We start from the raw sequence: 21,769 nt of genomic DNA on the forward strand, positions 1-21,769 counted from the left end.
TTGGGCGTTGAATGTTGAGATTTCCTACATTCAGTACTGACCAGTGCTGAAGTATGGATTTTCTAATAGCATTGGAAACTGGTGAGAATGTGGTGACGCAAGCTATCTTGTCAGTATGTTTTTTTGGATTTGGGGCTGAAAAAAATGTCTCTTGGGCAATACCAAGCCCTTTTCTGTGCATTGCGCACTAAACTTTCAGTTTCGTGGACAATGTAGTGGCCTCTCTAATGTAGTCCTCTTAAGCAGAACAGTTGCGCCTATTTCTCAAAAATTGTGAATAAGGGAGAGAGTCACTGAGGGCCCTAGGATTATTACTTGTGTAGCTGAGTAATGTATTGTGCTCTGTGGTTTTCCTGTAGAGTCGAGTAAGTAGTTCATCTTCAGAATGATAAATGGTGAGGTCTAAAAATGCAATGGAGAGTTTATCAGTGGTGATGGTAAAAGTTAGACCTAGGCAATTATTGTTCAGCCATTGTACGAATTGGTGTAGACAGTCAATGTCAAGGCGCAAGATGATAAAAATATCATCTATATACCTGCGCCACAACGTGACTCCAGGGCAAAAGGGTTTCGAAGGTGACCAGATGGTTGTAGGTTCGAGATGATCCATGAACAATATTGCCAGGTTTGGGGCAAGAACTGCCCCCATTGAAGTGCCCTTGACCTGTTGGTAAAAATGGTTGTCAAAGGCAAAATAATTCTGTGTCAGGCAAAGCTCCAGGAGTTGGAGAATGAATAATGTAGGGACAGCGTGGGGAGACGTGGTCTGGAGTCCAGTATTCTATGGATCACAAGTAAAGCAGCAGTCTGTGGAATATTAGTATATAAGCATTCCACATCCATATTGCATAATAAGTCAGATTCCGGATTGAATGGATGATGCTCGACTAGATTTATCATCGCCATGCTATCTCTCACATAGCATGCGGTGATGGGCACAAATTCTTTGATAAAGAAATCAACATAGAGACCGAGGGGTTCCAAGATAGACCCACAACCAGAAACTATGGGTCTACCCGGTGGGCAAGCTGGATTCTTGTGGACTTTCGGAAGTGTGTAAATCACAGGTGTCCGTGGAGATTTCACATTGAGGAAACTAAATTCCTTTTTGTTAATGAAGCCCTCATTAAGAGCGTCTGTGGTAACTTGTGTTATTAAGCCTTGTATTTCTTTTGTGGGGTTTGTGGGAAGCCTCAAATAGTGATCAGTGTTTGCAAGTTGTCGTAAGATTTCATTCTTATATGTATCTATATCCTGAAGACCAGGCCGGGAGTCTTAAGGGTGGCTAGAAATGAGATAGCGTTCCCAATTTGTTCAGGCGTGATAAGTTTGTCTAAGCTCGCACTTTCAGCTTGGCAGAGGACCTATTCTGTATGTTATGTGAGAGATCCGCTGAATACAACTCTTTGTAGTAGGCCGCAAAAGCCTGTACAATTGCCACTGGGGTGCAAAAGATTTGGCCTTGTCCGTCACAGATCTCAGGCACAATCCTGTTGGCAATGGGATGGGTGGCGAGCCAATGGAGCAATTTGCTATGTTTTCGCCCTGTCCATAAACCCTGGCCACAGAGATCCTCCAGATCAATTTGGCAGATTCAAAGGAGATATTTTTGATCTCCTCACGTTTGAATTGTAGCTGACGGCATTCCGCTTCTCCCTCCCCAGCCCTCACTGAGTGCTCTAATCGGTGAGCTTGGGTTTCAAGCTGGGAGAGTTGGTGGTCCTGGACCTGCATTTTGTGTTTGAGGAAGCCTTTTGCAAAACCCTGGATCGTGGATTTACCCGCCTCCCACAATATACCCTGCATTTGCACTGTACCCTAATTTCTGCAAAAACATGTAGTGAGTTCTTCCCCAAGTTTCTTCTTATACTCTAAATCCTGGAGCAACCAAGGCGTTTAGATGCCACATAGGTCGTCGCGCTCCCTAGGGCCCCGCACCCGCAAGAGGAGCGTGGAGTGGTCCGACACTCCGCGCACCAATATTTGAATGTTGGATACAGCTCGACAGTCTGGGGCAGGCATAAAGAAGAGGTTTACATGGGAGTGAGTGTGGTGCACAGCTGAAGTTTGTGTGTACTGCGGTGTCTGAGGGTGCCAAGTGCACCAGACTTCGTAGAGGCCTAGTGTGGAGGCACAGTCATTGAGGCGTTTACTTCCCCTGTTCCTATGGGATGTGGAGGTGACCGTGGCATCAATACTGGGATCAGGAATGGCGTTAAAAAATCCCCCCATTCCCCCCCCCCCTAATTATGGTCAGGCCTTGAGAAAGGGTAGATAGTGTCCCAAGTGCGTGTCCGAGGGTGGGTTCTAAAGTCGGCGGGTCGCGCATATCGTGACATAATATTGATAAGGGAGTCCCCAAGAGTTCCCGTAAGAGTAGTGAACCGGGATTGTGAATCCTTGAGCACTTTTGTCAGTGAAAACTGGAAGGAACTTGGCAGGAGGACTGCGGTCCCGTCTGAACCCCTAGATAATCCAGAGTGCCAAACTATTGAATCCCTGACGCACAAGAAACGGACAGTAATGTCTCATCAAATGCGTTTCTTGTAACAGTATTGTGAGAAGTTGACCTGATATATAATGTTCACTATTCTAGTGAGCACTTTGTATCAGTCCAAAGAACCCTTATGGTGATTGGTTGTAAGTCAACCTTATAGACCAGCTATCCTAGTAGCGTGGATACGAGCAGTCTTCGGGCTAAACTCTAGAGGGCGTGTTAAGCCAGCTGTTATACCACCACATATACCCCTTGAACACCAAGTGAAAGGACACCACACAAGTGTTATGAAAATAAACAGTGTATTTATTTAGATCACAACAGCCCTGTACTCTTTATGAGGACAGGGTACTAAGCACACAACAAAACTCTTACGAAAATACTTTAAGTTGCATAATTTACACAAATGCCCGAGGGGCACGAAAAACCATATACTCTGAAAGTGGAATGCAAAATTACTAGCATGTAAGTACTGTACTAATAGGCTTTGGAATTGCTAGGACTACGTTACTGAACCTTCAGATTACTAGTAGGAGGCCTAGGGGACTCGGGTGCAGAGTGTGCACTCCCACGCGGGATGCGGGACAAAGTCTATGGGAGCTAGTAAAGGCAAAGTTAGTGTTCTCGGGCGAACCCGATAAGGTAGGTTGAAAACGAAAGCGGATCTGGACCCTTGGATAGTGAGGCTATGCTGGGGCACCGAAATGCCGAAGTTACCTAGCCCAGGGGCTGCAGCTGCATAGGTCTGTAAAGACGTCGGGAATCCTCGTTGACGAACCAGGAGCCTGAAGAAAGAAGTTGCTGGCAGGCGACCAGTGAAGATTGTTCGGGTGATCCAAGCCTGGATCGAAGATGGATGACACCTGAAAGCAGAGGGGACCAAGTTCTTGACCACTAGCCAGTGATCAGATGGCACCAGGAGGGCACCGGATGGTAGTCACCTCGACCAGGTGAGTGGGCGAAGCTGGGCTCTGCAGTCTCACGGACCAGGAGGCGTTGTCGGCGACCAGGATGGAGGTGCGAGCTGTCCCACGATGGTTGATGCTGTCGACGTCGCTGGACCCAGGATTGGGGCAACAAGTCTTGGCAAATTCAAGCCCACGCGGTGGACCTAAAAGGGCGTCTGGAGTGGACCAGGAGGGTCCGGGGTGCTCCTCTTTTGGAAGGGAGCAAGGGCCAGTCTTGAGCAATCAGACCAGCAGTGTTGTCGTCGTTGATCGTCGTCGAGAAGGCCACAAGCCAGCGGGCTAGTAGCCAGACAACGCGGTGAGCAGCCAAAAAGCAGAAGGGCCCCACGCAGATCGTGGAGATGCTGGGGGGCTAGACTTCGGTGCTGGAGCTGCTCAGGGTCGGGGCTTCTCGGACCCCAAAGCACTCACCAGAGGATCCCTCGGCGGTCGTGCTGGATAGAAGTCGTGCAGTTCTGATGATGGCCGGTCCCTCGAGGTCTCGTCACACCTACGGTTCTCAGCTTAGCTGTAGAGGTAGGTAGAGGTCAGAGGTGCCAGGGAAGCCGGGTCTCATCGTGCTGGTCGGTCGGATTCCTGAGGAAGGACGTGCAGCAAACCGCAGAGTTCTTAGATGGTGCCTGCGGATGCAGGGTGACTACTCCTTAGCCACAAGGGAGAAATATTGAGAAGAAGTCGAGAGTTCCTTTCGTAGAAAGTAGTTTCTTTATTCAAAGATGATCTAATTTGGAAGGGTCCCTGCTCCTGCCTTTATCCTAAAGAAAGGGGTGGGTACGCGACTAGGTCCTGCCCTAGGGGTGGGACCAGGAAGGGGGGTGGTTACACCCCTCTCCCATGCCGGACTTTCCCCAGGCCAGGGGCTGGGGTGCCCCTGGAACTGGTTCTAGCCGGCAGATGTGTAGTGAGCACCGGGGTGCCACTTGCAGTCACCTTCCTGTAAAGCCCTGCCTACCCAGGATACACAAAACCCTGTCTGGGATGGTGCTAGCACCGCCCCTGACAGGAAACCCTTTGTCCAAGCTCTCCTCGCTGGAAGGACTCCCAGCACCAGGAGGTCAGACTCATGTCTGTGGTGGCAGCATCCATTTTGTGGAGCTGAGGCTTCAGTTAACTTTAACCGGGGTTCACAGTTACATACATGTAGTGTCCCTCTAGAAGGGTGGAATGCTAACCCCGTCGCCAGAATTGGCGAGGGGTTAGTATTCCAATTCGTATGACACCTTACTCGACATGTTTTGATAAAGCAATACCAAAAATAGCATTTAACCGCGAGGATTATAATGCACTTAAGAGTATAAGGTATGCGTTATCATGGAACAGCTATTAGGACTTGGTTCCGCAAGCTGCAAACGGGCTCAGCTCATGCCAGAGCACCATCTCACACGATTCCATGCACTCTGCCTTCAGGATTGTCAAGGCCTGCCATAGGAGTGACTGATAGGAATCCGTATGTCCATTTTTAGGGTTAGATATAGGTATACTATATCTAAAGCAAGGGGTGATTACACCACCTTGCCCCAGCTGTCGTGCAGCCAGTTGTGTCAGATTTAGATGGCCATCCAGGGGTGGCATAATACATGCTTCAGCCCCTGGTAGGCCCTGGGTACACCTATGCCCTGAGTTACAGGGTCTGATAAGGTGGCCCAGTACCAATTGGATAATGCACCTAAGGTACACATGTCAATTTAGTGAGAGAACAGCTAGGCTGTGGGTCTGATTGGCAGGCCCACAGCCAGAGAAAGTCGTAAACCAGTGAAACAAAAGCAAAAAATCTGGGTGATCATAGGATTGCAGACCCTACTCTCCTACAAGTATGACATTAGGATTAACCCTTCAGGCATATCTTAAGACCTCTGTGCTTTTAATTTTATCTAGGAGACCAGCAGGTAGAGCCGCTAGGGTGGATTAAATCCATGGGCTCTGGTAAAGGCCGGACACAATTGGGGTCATCGCAGAGATCAGCCCAGGAAAGCTCCCAGGTGCAGTCCAAGGTGCCATCATAACATAGAAGAACAGAACTTAGTGCTGAGAAAACAGTCCCAGCCGAATCGCCCAACCAGCCCCCAACCCCATACTTCGCAAAATTAAGCATCTGTCGTCCTGTAAACAAGTCTGACATAGAAACAATTGATCAGTCAATCAATGGTGGGGAGTGTTGCAAGGCTATCTGGCAAGTTCCTCAATGTGCAAGGATAACAGTTCCTCTAACTGAAATTTACATGTAGGCGGCGCTGAAGTTCAAATGCGGGGGCTGCGTGATAGGTCCGCATCCACATGGGTCTCGGGGAGTCACAAGGATTTCCGAGATGTGCCATGTTGCTTCCTGCGCAAATAGAACTCCGCAATCAGTTTCGTGGGGGCGAGTAGGACTTATTGCCTTCGGAACCTGTAATTCCATCGCCTTGTACCATCCTGAGGAAAAGTCAGTGATTGAGCTGCTAAATGGTCACACAGGAAGGGTGAATTGTGTGCAGTGGATAAAGAAACTTGACCACATTCCTGAGACTGAATTTGTTTCTGGAGGATCTGATAAACTTGTCATCCTTTGGCAACTAAGGCAGAACCAGTCTGTTAAGAGCATTCATTTGGAAGGCCACACAGATGTTGTAGAAGGAGGCAGGGCTGGGCCCCCCCTTTTCCATCTGCAACACACCTCTACAAGTTTCAAAAGGTACTTTGTAACTATCGCTGTTATCAGCTGGCCCTATTGAACTTGATTTGGTCGCTCCTACTGCAAACTTCCTGCTATTTTGTGATTGTACCTGTAGCGGGCCCCCTTTGGTATCTGATCGTCATGGGAAAAAGAAAGGTCATGGAGGGTGGGGGGGTACCTACAAATAAAAAAGGAAAAAAGGCCAAGAAGGTTTCCCATGCAGCAACTAAATGTGTGTTTACAAGAATAGAAGATTTAGTCCACGACTGCGAAGAGGTTCAGACCCGTAAGAGTACTAAAACTGCTTCGGTGACACTTGCCAACTTGGTGAGGCTCTGTCTCTGGCCCAAGAAAGAGTAATTCCCTCTATGTTCACTAAACAAAACCCTTTAAAGCACCCCGCATGTAAAGATCATAGCCTAGCAGCTCCGTATAAAGAGGGTTCTGACACAAATTTTACCCCTAATCAAGCCTCAACAGTCGATTCCCCAGGGGCCCATGACCCGTATCTTGTTTCAGCCTCTCAGGTACCATGTTCAAACCAGTTTACAGCCCTTGTACATGATACTGAGGTCATGTCTGTAAGCTAACTCTCACCCTAAGACCACAAGGTGACCCAAAGAATTGTGATAATAATATACCGAGAGAATACATGACGCAGGTACCAAAACTCGATAGGGATGGGGGCTTCGAAAATAGTGAATCTATCCGCAATAAAGCAATACATTGGTTGAGACACACAAGGGGATGTAGATCCATTATACGGGAGGACATGGCAAATGTGAGGAGGGTCTGTATGGTAGATTCTAAGTCTGATTGCATTGAAATACAGGTCTTTGACTCCATGATTGCAGAGAACCTACTGGCACTTGAATTTAGAACATCCCCGCCTGAGTATTCCTCTATCCAGATTCGAAGCTCCCCCCTTTGGTCTGTGGCCCGGGAAATGAAGGATTCTGGGTTAAGTTCAGTTGATTGACTAGAGGATGTTTGGCCATCTGATCTTTCCCCGGTATCCGAGGGCGATACACCGAGGAATTGTGCTGCGGGTCCTGGTTCGTTGGTACGAGGAGGAGAAGTACAGACGACTTTAGAAAATTTTTTGACGAAACGCTGTTCCTGCCATTAAAGATAAAGTGGTGATCCTGCTCCTCTCTTGTAACATGGCAGGGGTACAAAAAAATGTCAACTCTTCCAGAATGGAATGAATTTATTGGCAAATATGACATCTGCTTGTTCCAGAAGACGTGGAGCTTTGTCCCCCTGCATATGCTGGGGTATTCCACCTATTTTATCCCGGCGATTAGTTCAGGCAGAGGGCGTCTCTCTGGGGGCTTCTCGCATGGGTCAATATTGGGTTAAATTGGTCCGTATCCAAACATAAGACCCCGTCCCAGGATATCATGCATTTGACAATTAGAGGCGACAAAGACGCCGCCCACCTGGAGATCGTTAATGTCTATGCTAGAGGGTCCCCTGGTGCCCAAGCGATATCCATCCTAACAGTCCTAGATCTAGAATTGTCTGCTATTGTTACCAAAGCGGGGATCATCGTTGCAGGTGATTTCAACTGCACTTTCGAACCCCTGAGTGAAGAAGACATCCTGGGTACTGGTGAGGAGCATTCTAAATGGGCCATCCCAACACTTAATACTTAACGTAGCACCAATAAAGAAATGGTCTCAAAGAGTCATTCAAATCAATGCCCTGACATTAGAGCATAATCTAAGGGCAGCCAACGGCAGGACCCACTCCGACCCTGCTGGAGCAACTACATTTAATAGGATTAGCTCCCCCTCCCGTATCGATTATATATTGCTGAATTTACGTCTATGGGCTGACCTCATTGACATGGAGGTCATCCCTTGTCTCGAAAGTGACCACAATCCCCTGTCCATGCAAATTAGAAGAAAGGAGGCCAGCACATCTATCGTGAGGGCTAGCACTACGTCAATGTTAACAAGAGAGGTAGTACCATCTAACCGCAACCGACGCCTTAGGTGGCATATGGTTGCACATCAGGAAGAGTCACTTGTAAGTATAGGGGACCTCATGGAGCAGAGGATTCGGGATCTGGATCTACTCAATATGATCTCTGAGGATCCTGTACATTCTAAGTTCCCTGGGTTCTATCAGGAAACGATCGGAAATCTGGGAGAGTTCTTTAGTAAAAAAAGACAATAGGGATCGGAAAGCCCACATTCCACAATCGACCAACCTGTGGTACACTGCCCTATACAGGGAAAAAAGACAGGACCTCTCTGTGGCCCTTAGGGCAAAAGATCATCCCGAAATTAGCCTAGCAAGAAAGATTTACTCTAGGACTTTGGAACAAGCAAAGCGCCTGTGGGAAGAATCACACTGGCAGGAGCTTAAATCGGCTGCAAAGATGAAGGACTCTACCTTTTTCTGGGAGCGCATCAATAGAAGTACGAGGCTGGGAGCAGATCCGCTCCCTAATCATATCACAGGCCACCAATGGTTTGATAATTTCCAGGGTTTGTACTCTGGAGGTGCAGGGAGCATGTCCTCTGACCAAGAGATCCAGCTAACCACCATAGCGACCATGAAAGCTGGGGATCTATTTGGGCTCAGCGAGGTGTCATCGGCCATTGCTAGCATAGCGCCAGGCAGGCGGCCGGCCCAGATGGTATCCCTGGTGATTTACTTTTGTATGATCAAAGGAGATGGGCCCTTTTCATCCTCCAGGTAATGAATCTCATTGTGAGTGGCCATCCTGTTTCCGATTCCTGGAAGGGCGCAGAGGTGGTGACCATATTTAAGAACGGGGAGATGGAGGACCGTGCCAACTACAGACCGATAAGCTTAATCGATGTAGTACAAAAAGTGGTGGGCAGGGTCCTCCTAACGAGGCTAAGGCTGTGGATGGAGGAAGAGAACATCCTCTCACATTTTCAGGCAGGATTTAGGCAGGGGGTTGGCACGATGGATCAGGGCTTCAGATTTTATACGATCTATTGGAAATCTGTGATTTTAGAGAAAGGCAGCTTATATTTAGCATTTATTGACCTAAAAACGACCTTCGACCTGCTCCCACGTGCCAAACTCTGGCAGGTACTGTCTGACCTTGGTACCCCCGCCTGATTCTGGACTTCATCAATCGTTTACATGAGGGAAACTACGCCAGAGTCAGGTGGGACGATTAGGGGGATTTGACAGACAGGGTAGCGGTAGAGAGAGGAGTATGCCAGGGTTGTGTTTTGGCCCAGACTTTGTTCTCTCTCTTTGTTAATGGGGTTGTAGACCATTTGAGGGAGGACCCAGCCGATGCCCCAACCTTGGCGGGGGAGAAATCCCCCACATTGCTCTTTGCTGACGACACCCTCTTGATTTCTAAAAGCCCAATGGGTCTCCAAAAACTACTGGATCGGTTTAGTCAATTTTGTGATTTCAGGGGCCTATGTATCAATACATCTAAAACCAAGCTTATGGTTCTGGCTCCATCCAAACGATTCAGGAATACCATCAAGCTGAATGACTCCCCATTGGAACTAGTTGATGCTTTTGACTACTTGGGTGTACAGGTCAACAACTTGATGAAGTGGAGTTCCAACCTGTCAAAAATGCTGCTTAACCACAAACGAGTTTCGGGGGCAATTGCAAGACACCAGCGACTTTCACAAAGTAGGCCAGTTGCCCCCGCTATCAAGTGTTTGAGGGAAAAACCCTGCCTTTGTCCCTTTACGGGGCGGAACTCTGGGGATTTGAGAACACCATGGATTTAGTGAGATCAGAAATCAAGTTTTTTAGGGACCTGGTCTCACTTCCTCCATCGACCCCATTAGTTCTGCTCCGTCATGATTATGGGAAACACCCAATCAATGAAATCGCTTGGCTACGCCCTCTATTATTTTGGGTGCGCCTGAGAAGGACCCCCAAATTGTCTAACTACGCCTCTGCCCTGAGTTAATTTATCCGTCTAGACACGGCCCACAAGATTACCTGGATAGTTAAATTGAAACAGCTTGTGGTGGACATTGGGTTGGCAGCGGCATGGGAAGGCTAGACTCCGCCAACAAAACAGGCAGTAAAGAAAGCCTATTGGGAGTGGGTCACCCTAGAAGCTACCACAAATTCTAAGCGGGGCACACTGACGGAGCAATTCCTAGACCAAAAACCCATTGCCAAACTGGAACCCTTTCTCGATTTTATTGAGTCCCCGAGAGATAGGACACTATATCTGAAGTAAAGGCATGGAACACTCCCACTCAGTGAATTCACTGTAGGGTGGAATTCAAGGGTTGCGAAAGCCAGTAATTGCCCCGCTTGCCCTTCTCCAACAGAATCACTTCCACACTTCCTTTTTGCTTGTCTGGCGTACAAACTCCAGAGAAAAAAATGGTTGAAACCCACAAGGAACTATAGGGAGGTGTTGGGTATCTTAAAATCTGACACATCCTCCCTTAGTACAATTTGTGGGACTGCAAAATTTTTGGGCTGTGCCTGGTTGATCAGAGGCAATTTATTAAAGGATAATGTGGTTTAAAACTAGGATTAATAGTAAGGCCTCCCCCTGTATTTCTGGACCTTAGGACATATGAATTGCTTTTTAACTTGTATAGCGTTTAAGGAATTTCAACATTTTGTATATATTGTTCTTAATCAACATGAATGTGTTTTACTGTTTGATTGTATGACATTGCGATATCGCTTCTTTTAACTTTGGATGTTTTTAATTGGATGGTCTTGATCTGTTTTGTTGATACTTTTATGATATTTTTATATCGAATTAAGTCATACAACAACATTAACCCTTCAGGCGTATCTTGAGACCTCGGTGCGTTTAATTTTATCTAGGAGACCAGCAGGTGGAGCCGCTAGGGTAGATTAAATCCATAGGCTCTGGTAAAGGGCGGACACAATTGGGGTCATCGTAGAGATCAGCCCAGGATAGGTCCCAGGTGCAGTCCAAAGTGCCATCATAACATAGAAGAACACAACTTAGTGCTGAGAAAACAGTCCCAGCCGAAACCCCCAACCAGCCCCCCACCCCATACTTCTAAAATTAAGCATCTGTCGTCCTGTAAACAAGTCTGACATAGAAACAATTGATCAGTCAATCAATGGTGGGGAGTGTTACAAGGCTATCTGGCAAGTCCCTCAATGTGCAAGGATAACCGTTCCTCTAACTGAAATTTACATGTAGGCGGCATTGAAGTTCAAATGCGGGGGCTGCGTGATAGGTCCGCATCCACATGGGTCTCGGGGAGTCACACGGATTTCCTGTGATTGGCAGATCTGGGCCATTAGAGTTGTCTCGAAGTCCAGGTGATTCACTTTTTCACGCGGGGGAGCCAGCTGGCGAGGCGGGCGTTGCTCCACGGGTGTTGTGCCTTTTCCGGGACCCAGCACGTCACCCACGGGGGGGGGGTGTGCCGTTGCAGCCCCGTCGCAGGGATGCTCCTCACTGGGCGAACCAGTCAGTCCTCGTTGGCCCAGGTCTACGCCGCCTCTGGCGTATCAAAGAAAAGGGATTTGCCCAGGAAGATCACCCTAAGACAGCGAGAAAAAGGAGCCTGTAAGGCCTGGGTGTAGTTCGCCTAGTAGCGCGAGTGCGGCAGGGAAAATGCTGTTCGCACTGATTGCACAGTGCTGTATGCTTGTCCGCACTGTGCAATCATTGCAAACGGCATCTTGCACAGTGCAAGCAGTCGTTTACTGCCACTCGAGCGGCAGCTTTGTCAACGTGGACTGGTAGTTTCTCATCGCGAGTGTTCGCGAGCATACGCACCCACTCGCAATGAGAAATCTGATTTTCCCAGGTTGAGAATCTCACCGGGAGGTTTATTTTCCACGCTTGAGCACGACAACTTGTTGTTGCTGATCGCGAACAAGGAAAAAGTCTCGCCGGGATGGTGATTTTGCTCGCTCGAGGTTGCCAACTTGACGTTGAGGACTGCGAGCGAGCAAAAAAGGCCCGCTACGCTATGCGTTTTTGCACTGTGCTATGTGCAAACTACGCACACTCCGCTAGTGTAGTGTTCCGCCTAGGGTTAGTTAAGAGCACATCGCTTTTGTTTCACATGAAGAATAGAGCGTCTGAGCTTGCACCTCTCTGGTGTAGTCGGGAAACAGCATATGTTTGACACACTGTGAAGCAGCTCTGGACGTGAGCGGACCTCCTGAAGGATGCGTCCCGGTACCTAAAGTTAGGGATTCTCATGATGATGGAGTCACATTACAGTTTAACAACATTGTCAAAGCAGTTGTGATCTTTTGCCAGGATAGTGCATTCTCAGTGAGGCATTCTTGACTTTGAATTGAGTTCTGTCCTGCAACCTTTTTCAACCTTGATGAATGGGTATGCATTTTCTTTTTTCTGGCACCATTGTCCCAGTTTAATGTGGATTTTCATCTAATTAGAGCAAAAGCCTCAACTGTATGTTCTTGTGACAAATGTTTCTTGAGTCCTTATTAAAAATGTTGTTTGAAAAGGTCTTTTCTCCTCTGGAGCATATTGCAGTATCTAGATTAGCAACAACCTTTCATCTGCAGAGGCAGCCCTCTGCCATAACATGGTGGTTTCAATAGACACTGAAGCTCTTGGCTTTGTGTGTCCCGGTCCTTGGCACTTCCATGATACCAAGCAAGACACTGTAAATCTCATCAAGTCCTGGTATATTAACAAGCTATTTTCAGATCTGGTTTGGGGATTATTTTATACAAATTGATGATGATGTGCACTTAAGTTTTCCCAACCCAATACTTTGCTGGACTTTCCATATGGCGAGAAGGCCACATTGATTTTAGGTATTCTATAAATTTAAGCTATGCCCTTGACAAACTCCTATGTTGACAGACAGTGGGAGCGTACTTCTCACACCAGTGTATGCTAGCGGTACAGACATGTTAACTGATATATAATTTCTCCATCATGTTTAGATACAAACACACAGACTAAACAGTCCCTGGCCATCTCAGTGGATAAAGTTGTGATTTTCCACTGGGTTTTTTAGGAGAAAATCTATTCTCTGTGGACATGGCAGAATGTATAACATTCACTTTGAGAGGAGGCAAGGCCCCAGCTTCTCTGGTTGTTTGGATATGTTCCTGGTGAACTGACCTAGGGAGTTCCTGATCACTTTCCCACTAGTACCTATTATACCCAAATGTCCTTACAAATTGCAAACTGATAGCTTTCTGGTACAATAGCACTGTATAAAAGGTCAAAATATGTACAAAACATCACATATTGCATGATATGGTGCCCCCAGGTGGTCTAATACATTTTAGTTTGATGACCTTCTACATCAGACACTTTTATTATTTTCAAAATGTAATCAAAGCAAGTCTGTTTATATAGTTTGTGAAAATAATGTACACAATTTCTTCTGCTAAGAAGATATCGAAATTTACGTTATGGTCACATCATACTCCTCATTAAGAAAGTTAACATTTGCATAAGTCTGGTCTTCATTGGGCTATTCACTTTTTAAATAATGTATACAGGAAAAGGGTTACCATGTACTACCTGTTCGAGCCAGATTAGTTAGCACTGAGGAGAATAAATAATAGTCTAACACAATGCTCCCTACACCCTCACCCCCCAGTTCCCTCAACAGCACAACCATCCATGTGGTGTAGTATTTTCATAAAAGTTCTGTCTCTGTAGCTGTGTTTTCAAAAGTGTGTCTGTACTAACCCGCCGCCATCTTGGCCACGCCCCTCCACTCTTCCTCTTTAAATGCAGTGAATATCCCTCCTAAGTATCTTCTTACACTTCATTATCTGCCACCGTGCTCTTCTCTTGGTCCTTCTCTGTTGTGCCTTTAGAAGAAAACATTATACACATCAACTTTGCTCATTTAGTCAAACCCAAAACCTAGTGGAAACCTTAAACAACCATTAATCTTAAAATGCAATCTTTTTACAAAACATACTTAACTTCCTTACTTTCCTTTTTCCATGAATAAAAGAAAACTGCTCAGTTTTTTTTGTTTTTACTCCTACTTCAAAACATAACGGACGTGGATAGCAGGATAGTGTTAGCCTCCATGTATTTTAATGAAATCTTGATTTGCTATTCATTTTAATCAGAAAATCGCCATTTTATTTCAACACCTTAGGCTACCATTATGTATGTTTTTGTTTACTTTTTTTCAAATTTTTATTGAAGCAGGAATTTTTAACACATAAGCATATAAACATATAAATATTGCATCATTACTTCAAAACAAGACTGAAGAAATCTCATCAGGGACAATTTAGACAAATTCATAATACATTAATAATACGCACAGTAAGGATTAATATAAACATTTACACAATCAAAAATTCATAAAATTCAATATCGCGACCCGGCCTACAAAAACAGCATAAAAGCAGCTGTGCCACCCCCTCCCTTGTTTTAATCAAAGTAGAAACCCCATATTTTGTTAAATGTCTTAATACTTCCCATTCGTAGTGCTTTTCTTAACTAATTTCATCTTCTGACCCCACTCCAAGACCAAGTGAATCAAGTTGGTGCGCCATTTTTACAATAGCAGGGATCTGGCTACTGCCATTGCTATATACAAGAATGTTATCAATGAGTTCGTAAAAGAAAGGTCAGGATCAAAACCAAATAGAATTAATTTATCGTGTAATTTATATTACACATGTTCCAAATAGCGGAATAAATCTACCAATACTTATAAACCTTTGGATAGCTCAACATAGTATGCAACCAATTGGCTAATGGATGAATTGTACAACGAAAACATTGAGAGGACTGGTTCGCATACATTTTTGAAAGAGATTGCGGAGTACGATACAATAACCATTTGCTGAAAAACAGCATCCTGCGCCAGTTTGCCCCTCTCAACGTGATAAAATTAAATTTATTAATAGTTGACCAAATATGGGGAGACATCTCGAAATTCTCATGATACGACCATTTCTTAATAGCTTTCAGCTCAAGATCCACTCCCTTAATCGAGGCTAGATATTTCTTTCAGTCGTCTAGTTTTTTATCCGATGCACTAACCAGAAGTTCATCAACCAACTGGCTCTGTTCAATTAAAAAAGACATCTAATTCTGCAAAATATTTATATAGCATGCTATATGAATTTACCAAAATAAAATCATGTGAGATCAACTGTGACATTTCAGTTATTGTCACCCAATTCCCATTTCTCCAATAGTCTGAAACATTGGTAAACCCAGCCGTTGCCCATTTTGACCCCAGATATAAAGGCTGTCTTACCCCTGCCCCCATTATGCAGGTGGTTGAAAGCCCTTCAACACTGCATTTGACTCATAAAATATTGGTCTAATGCAATGCTTTGCAAATGTCCCTGCAGTCGATCAGTCAGCTGCCTTTACAATCTCTTCTAAATGCCCCCTGATATGTATAGCTTGCTTGGCATAGCACCTCTTAAAGAATGCAATTTATATTTCTCTACATCAATACCTGCCTGCTTCATTACATCTCTTACCCATTCGGTAATAATTGCTGTACTGACCGCTATGTGAGGTTTTACATATGAAATCAATAACTAATCTTCACCATGCAATCTATGTTCCTACATTCTGCTGTCATACTCCTGCAAACAATATACCACCCACTATTTCTTTACTTCTGAAAAACGGGGATAAAAATAGACTATGGCATAGTCTTAGTCCTCCTCCAGATATCAAAAAGCACTCAATCTGGCACATAAACTTTACTACTTACCTCCAATGCCTTCACATCAGAAACCCTTCTGCAAGATACCAAACATAAGAGTAGCTAACTCCTCTTACAATTTCTTCAAATTCAAATACCGAATCAAGGACTTTTCTATAAACCAAGACAAAGCCAAATTCACATCCCACAAAACATCAATACATGCCCCGGGCGGTTTCTTCAGCCTTATACTTTTAAGAATCCTGCACCGATAATATCCTACCAACCGATCTACATTCAACATGAGCCTGGCCTGCTGAAATTGCAGAGCTGCATCAATTAACTATCCTGTACCCCAATCTTTTCTCATACTGCTCTACTAAAACAAGTATCACTTCCACAACAGGAGCCTTCACTGGATCCAAATTCCTCTGATTGCACCAAGCTGCCCAATTTCTCCATATCCTCTTATACCTTCTCCTTGTATCTGGCTCCCAAGAATCCTCCAATAATTCTGCAGCCCTCCTCGAAAGTCCCTTGAAAGAGTCAGATCCCCTGACACCTTCAAAACAAGAAGGGGCAACACCTTGTCCTGTACTAAAGGATGCTCTGCTCCATCTCCATTCCTCAGAAGACTCTTACTTACCAGAAATACATAAATAAGTAAGTTATTTCAAACACCATCTCCATCGCAGTTGGAAACCAAACCTGAGATGCCCAGAATGACCATTACCAAAACTACTTGCAACTTTTCCTCTCTCACTTTCAATAACACCCTCTGTATCATATCGAACGGAGCAAACGCATAAGCTCTCCTCCCTTTTCAAACCTGCAGGAAAGCATCCACAGCTGACGCCTCTGGATCTGGTATCCAGCTGTAATAAGTCTGCAAGTAGTAAGTTAACCTTCTCGCAAAAAGATCCACTGCAGTGGTCCCAAAATCATGTTTATTTTACAAAGACAACTTCACTCCAATTTCTAGTCACGGAAATCCCTAAAAAGTCCGGGAATTCAAGTCTGATGTCACATTCAACTCCCTTGGCAAATATTCCGATCTCACCGAAATGTTGTGCTTCAGCCAAAAATACTAAAACTCTTTTGCTAACTCCGACAACCTATGGGATCTCGTCCCCCCTAACCTGTTGATATAAGCTACTGCTGAAATATTGTTCAACTTCATAAACACAGACTGCCCTTTCAGGACCTTTCTGAAGCTCCTCAGTGCATACAAACCTGCCGTCAACTCCAGGCAGTGTATGGGGCTCATCCTTTCCTCCTCTGTCCAAATTTCTCCGGTCTCCCTAACCATGCACCCCAACCTCTCAGGCGCACATCCAATTCTAGCACATAATCCGGAACACATCTGAAAATGTCAAGGCCATTCCAAGCCTGCATATTTTCCAACCACCAACTTAATTCTTTCTTCGTGTTTCCACTCAGGAAAATCATGTCCCCACACCAAAGCCCTTTTCTCTAGGCATCCCCTTTAAAGCTCAATAATGTAGAAGAACCTGTAAAATTACCTGTATTGAAGATGACATCAAACCTATCATCTGTGCCAAATCTCTTAAAGACAGAAACTCATTCCTTAACCAATGGAAACTCTCCTTCCTTATTAACTTCACCTTCTTCTCTGGGAGTTGTAAAATAACCTCCCTCATATCCATTTAGAAACCTAAGAACTCAAACTTCTGCGTTTGCTCCAAAACAGACTTCTCACTGTTTACAATAAATCCTAAGCCTTCCAACAAACCCCTCACCTGTACTAGATCTTCCTTTAGACTCCTGAGCTCCTGCTACATTATCAAGATATTGTCCAAGTACACCCCACTCCAAATACCCTCTTCTCGCAAATATGCAATCACTACTCTCATCACCTTCGTGAAGCACCAAGCGGATGTTGAAAGTCCAAATGAAAGACATCGAAATTGGTGCCAATGGCCTCTCCAATGGAGCTACAGAAACTTCTGACTCTTCTTCCGAAAAGGCATAGTGAAGTACGCATCCCTCAAGTCTAACTTCACCAACCAATCGTTCCTTTGCAGCAGATCCCTCAGCCAATGGAATCCCTCCAATTTAAAATGCCTATAAACCAAATACTTTTTTTTTAACTCCCTGACGTTTATCACTGGTTTCTAACCTTTGTCCTTTTTCCTGGCCAAGAAGATTGTACTTCTGAAGCACTTTTCTGCTTTTATTTCGTTCTGCATCATCCTTCTGAATCATTGACTCTATCTCCAAGTCTACTACCTTCCTATGTTCTTCTGTTATTGTCAAATCCCTTGGCTCTCCTGTTTGATGCTGCAACTGTACAAACTCTATCACAAACCCTTGAACCGTTTCCAAAATCTAGGGGTCCCGTGTTATTTTTCCTCACTTCTTCTTAAAATTTCTCAACGACCCCCTACTTTTCTTTGGAAAGAACCAGAAATAATCCCCATATCTGCCTTGGAATGCTGTGGAGCTCTGGCCCCATCCTCGGGGAAAGCTTCCCCTTCCAGCTCAGACGGATATTCTACGACTACGAAAGACACCTGCTGAGGGACTACGAAAGACACCTGCTGAGGACTGATAACCTTTTACTCCATATTAATTTTAGTATTGGGAACTTTGTAACCCTCGGCCAGTAGTGGATTCCATTCTACTGGGACTACAAAAAAACTCCTCTACCAAAAACTCTTCCCATGTTTGAGCCTTATCCAGTGTCGTAAATGTAGTTACATAGTTCCCGAGGCTTTTTACCTGGCCCTCACCAAATAGCAAGCCTTTAGCATTTTCACTAGGCTCCTTCTGAGCCATGTTCCTTCGACTTGGAACTTATCTTCATGAGTATAGCCTTTCTTTTCTCTGCCAGCTAGCCAGCGTTCACATTCCCTAACATTACCAGTGCTCATTGACTCCATCCTCTGAGTAACTCCACATCTAAAGAAGTCTCATTAGGATGGGCCTTCTCCGCCATCTCTAAAATCCTGACTAAAGGGCCCAATATATCCATCAGTTTGTCTTGACATATTTTCAACAAGCGCACCAGACCCATCTTAGGATCCTTCCCTAGCCGAAACGAAAAACTGATCAACTTAGGAACCAATTTGTGAGTACTAGACACCTTTTCCACAATAACTGACCTAGAGTATTCCACTCTCATTACTTGCCTCACCTTCTTTTCCAAAGGTCTGTCTATCCATTCCTTTGTGAACCTACCCACATGGTCCATCAGTCACCCGTCCTAGGATGACTAATACCAACTGGGGAAAACATTTCCTCACCCAAAGGATCTCTGAGTACCTCTACCTTACCTTCACTCCCAAATTTCTGAAACTCTTCATCAAAAACATCTTCCTGTTGGAAGTCCAATATGTGCTTATCCCACTTTTCACCTCCCTTTGTCAGATATTTTTTTGCCTTTATACTCTCTACTCCATGTATGCCGCAAAGGACACCTCTTCTCGGTGTGCTGCTAAGGACACCTTTTCCTAGTGTGCCACAAAGGACACACCTTCTTTTGATGGAGTTTAAAATATCCTTTGTTCTATGACCCTCCTCCAAATGCCTCGTCTTCATTAACTTTTTACCTCCATTCTCTTTCCTTATCTCCTTCTCCTCTAACAGGAAATAAAACTCCTCCCCAGACTTCAAGTCTGTTCTCTTCTATACTTTAAAATACTGTCAACTGACTCCTGCACCTTACTCCTCAATTCCTGCTGAACTAATCTCCTCACTTCTTCCTTATTGTAAATCTCACCAGATGTCTACACTCTGCCACTCTGCCCTGACTTCATACCAGTAACGTCATGCTCAATAGCACTGGCCAAACAAATAATCCTAATATGCCTATATCTATCCCTTAGCAGCAAACAATGGAAAACCTCTTAATAATCTGCTTAGTCCAACTCCTTCTTAAACCTTTCATCAGACCTTATCGCTAACCTTGCTCATAAAACGTAACCTTAACAGGTCCTGCTGTTACTTTAAAACCCGCCTATACATTCCCCAATATGCCCCAGTGTATCCTCCATTACCTACATGTATTTGGGCCCAATTCAGTACGATGCCCAGGTCTTGCGAGATTCCTCGCGTGCACCGTCAAGGCTTCCTCTCCTGTTGTGCAACAGCGCATGAGTAGACCCCCTTCTCTTCTGTGCTGCCTGCGCCCAATTCTCACTGGTAATACCGTGTGCGCGCTTGTAAATGGTCTTTACTCCCTCAATACCGAGAAGAGGCCTACTCGTCCCCAACTCTCTTAGATGTCCAACACATACGTTCTTAAAATCTAAACATTCCTCTGCATTCGCCTCCAAGCCTCTTGAAAAAGCGTACAATTACGAAAATAGCAAAACGTTAAAATGTTCTACATATGAAAAAATAAACCATGCTTCTGTAAATTAGCACACATACATTATAAATACAAATACTCTAAAATCTTTGCAAAATGTAGTAAAAGCATACAACTTAATACTCAATTCTGTGTCAACACTGAACATGGAAGGTACTTATCTCGCATTTAAAAGAGGAAGAGTGCTTTGAGTTGAGGCTATTTATGCACTACAGTGTCCTGGATTGTTTTATTGTTTGAAAGTTATTTGAAGGTGCTGCGAAGTGGTATAAAAAGATGTTATGCATAATGGTAGCCCCCGGTCTTGCAATGAATTCCAAGGGTCAAGTGTCACCCATGCAAAGATGTGGTACTGGGATGAAAAGAGACCCACGTTCGTGTTCAGCAAATATTAAAAACATTCATAACTCGTTGTTTTAATACTTTGAATGTATATGAGTGCAGGTAATGTAACATTTAATGACCCTGTTTTTTCGCTTCAGGAAACTACTGTTAAGCAACTGCAGTCTCCGCTTCCATTGCCAACAACACTACCTTTGCTTTCAGCAAGTATAGCAGCAACCAAGACTGTCATAGCCAATCCGGTTCTGTATTTAAATAATCATATCCACGATATTCTTTACACTATAATGCAAATGAAATCACCGCCTCATCCTGAAAGCAGAGATGTAAAGGTAAACTACTGAACATTGTAAATTATATTAATTATGCTATTATAAATATTAACATTTACTTTCAAATTTGGAAACGTTTTTAGCCTCAGTGCAACATATTATGTTATCTGTAATGCATCAATGACTCCACTCTTTGGTCATGGGTAGAAATAGAGAACGTGAAAGACGTAATGTTTGCACCAAACAATGTCAAACTATGGTCTCACAAAGTTTGAATCTGCAAAATAGCTATGTACTAAACCCTTTATGTGATTCGGGAAAGTGCCACCATGGCATGCTGACATCAGATCATTTCTTTCTGTGCTGGCAGCGCAGTCCTGGAGAACTATCCTATTCACTTTTTGAGCATCTTTAAAAAAATTAATTCTATTGTTTTGAGCAACTTTCTCCCAGTGTGCTAGGGACATGTCCCCTTACAAACCCACAGGTTGTAAGCCTTGTTGGGGATGCCACTGACAGATGTCTGTTTCTGATCCCCACTTGGTCTGTTTGAGTTCAGATCATGCCTCTAGGGCTGTGCCCACTGTCGATGCACCCAAAGGCAATCCAGGAGCGCCAGATGAAGCTCCAAGCAGCACAACACTATGTCACTCCTAGTCATGATCCAGAGGAAGATCAACAACCTGGTCACGGAGTCTCGTTCGCAATCAGTCATCATCAAAATTGGGTAAGTCAAAGAAGCACAAGAAGTCCAAGCGTACTTCGCCTTCCTCCATTGATCTTGTGTTTCTAGGCTCCGCTCCCGTACTCCTACTGCAGAGCCAGAGGCAGGGCCCACTCTGCGTCTCCCGGAGCAACCCCTTCCCAACCTAAGGAGTTTTATGTGGCCAAGCAGTCTATATTTGAGCCCCCACCTCCCTCTAACGTGTCTTCAGGCCCCACTGAGCCGAGACGTGGAACCGGAGGACACAGCTGGTATTGGAGCAGGCTCCTCGTGGTACTCTAGCTGAGGCTTCCGAATCCTCCTCCAGATCCGGACCAACGCTAAGAACTACGCTGGAGTGTCCTCACAATGACTTGAACACCATTGCCCTGC

General features: G+C 44.9%; 1 protein-coding gene across 2 annotated transcripts in view; it reads left to right on the forward strand.

Annotated features, from left to right (window-relative positions):
* The window catches only part of DMXL2 (Dmx like 2), a 2,078,996-nt gene that overhangs the window by 1,018,519 nt on the left and 1,038,708 nt on the right, over positions 1 to 21,769 (forward strand). For both annotated transcript variants that reach the window (XM_086958287.1, XM_086958289.1), the window contains exon 25: positions 20,542 to 20,733. In XM_086958287.1, the coding sequence (XP_086814413.1) occupies positions 20,542 to 20,733 (192 nt within the window). The remainder of the gene's footprint in view (positions 1 to 20,541; positions 20,734 to 21,769) is intronic.

This window comes from Lissotriton vulgaris, chromosome 2_1 (genome assembly GCF_964263255.1).
Source record: "Lissotriton vulgaris chromosome 2_1, aLisVul1.2, whole genome shotgun sequence".
NCBI lineage: Eukaryota > Metazoa > Chordata > Amphibia > Caudata > Salamandridae > Lissotriton > Lissotriton vulgaris.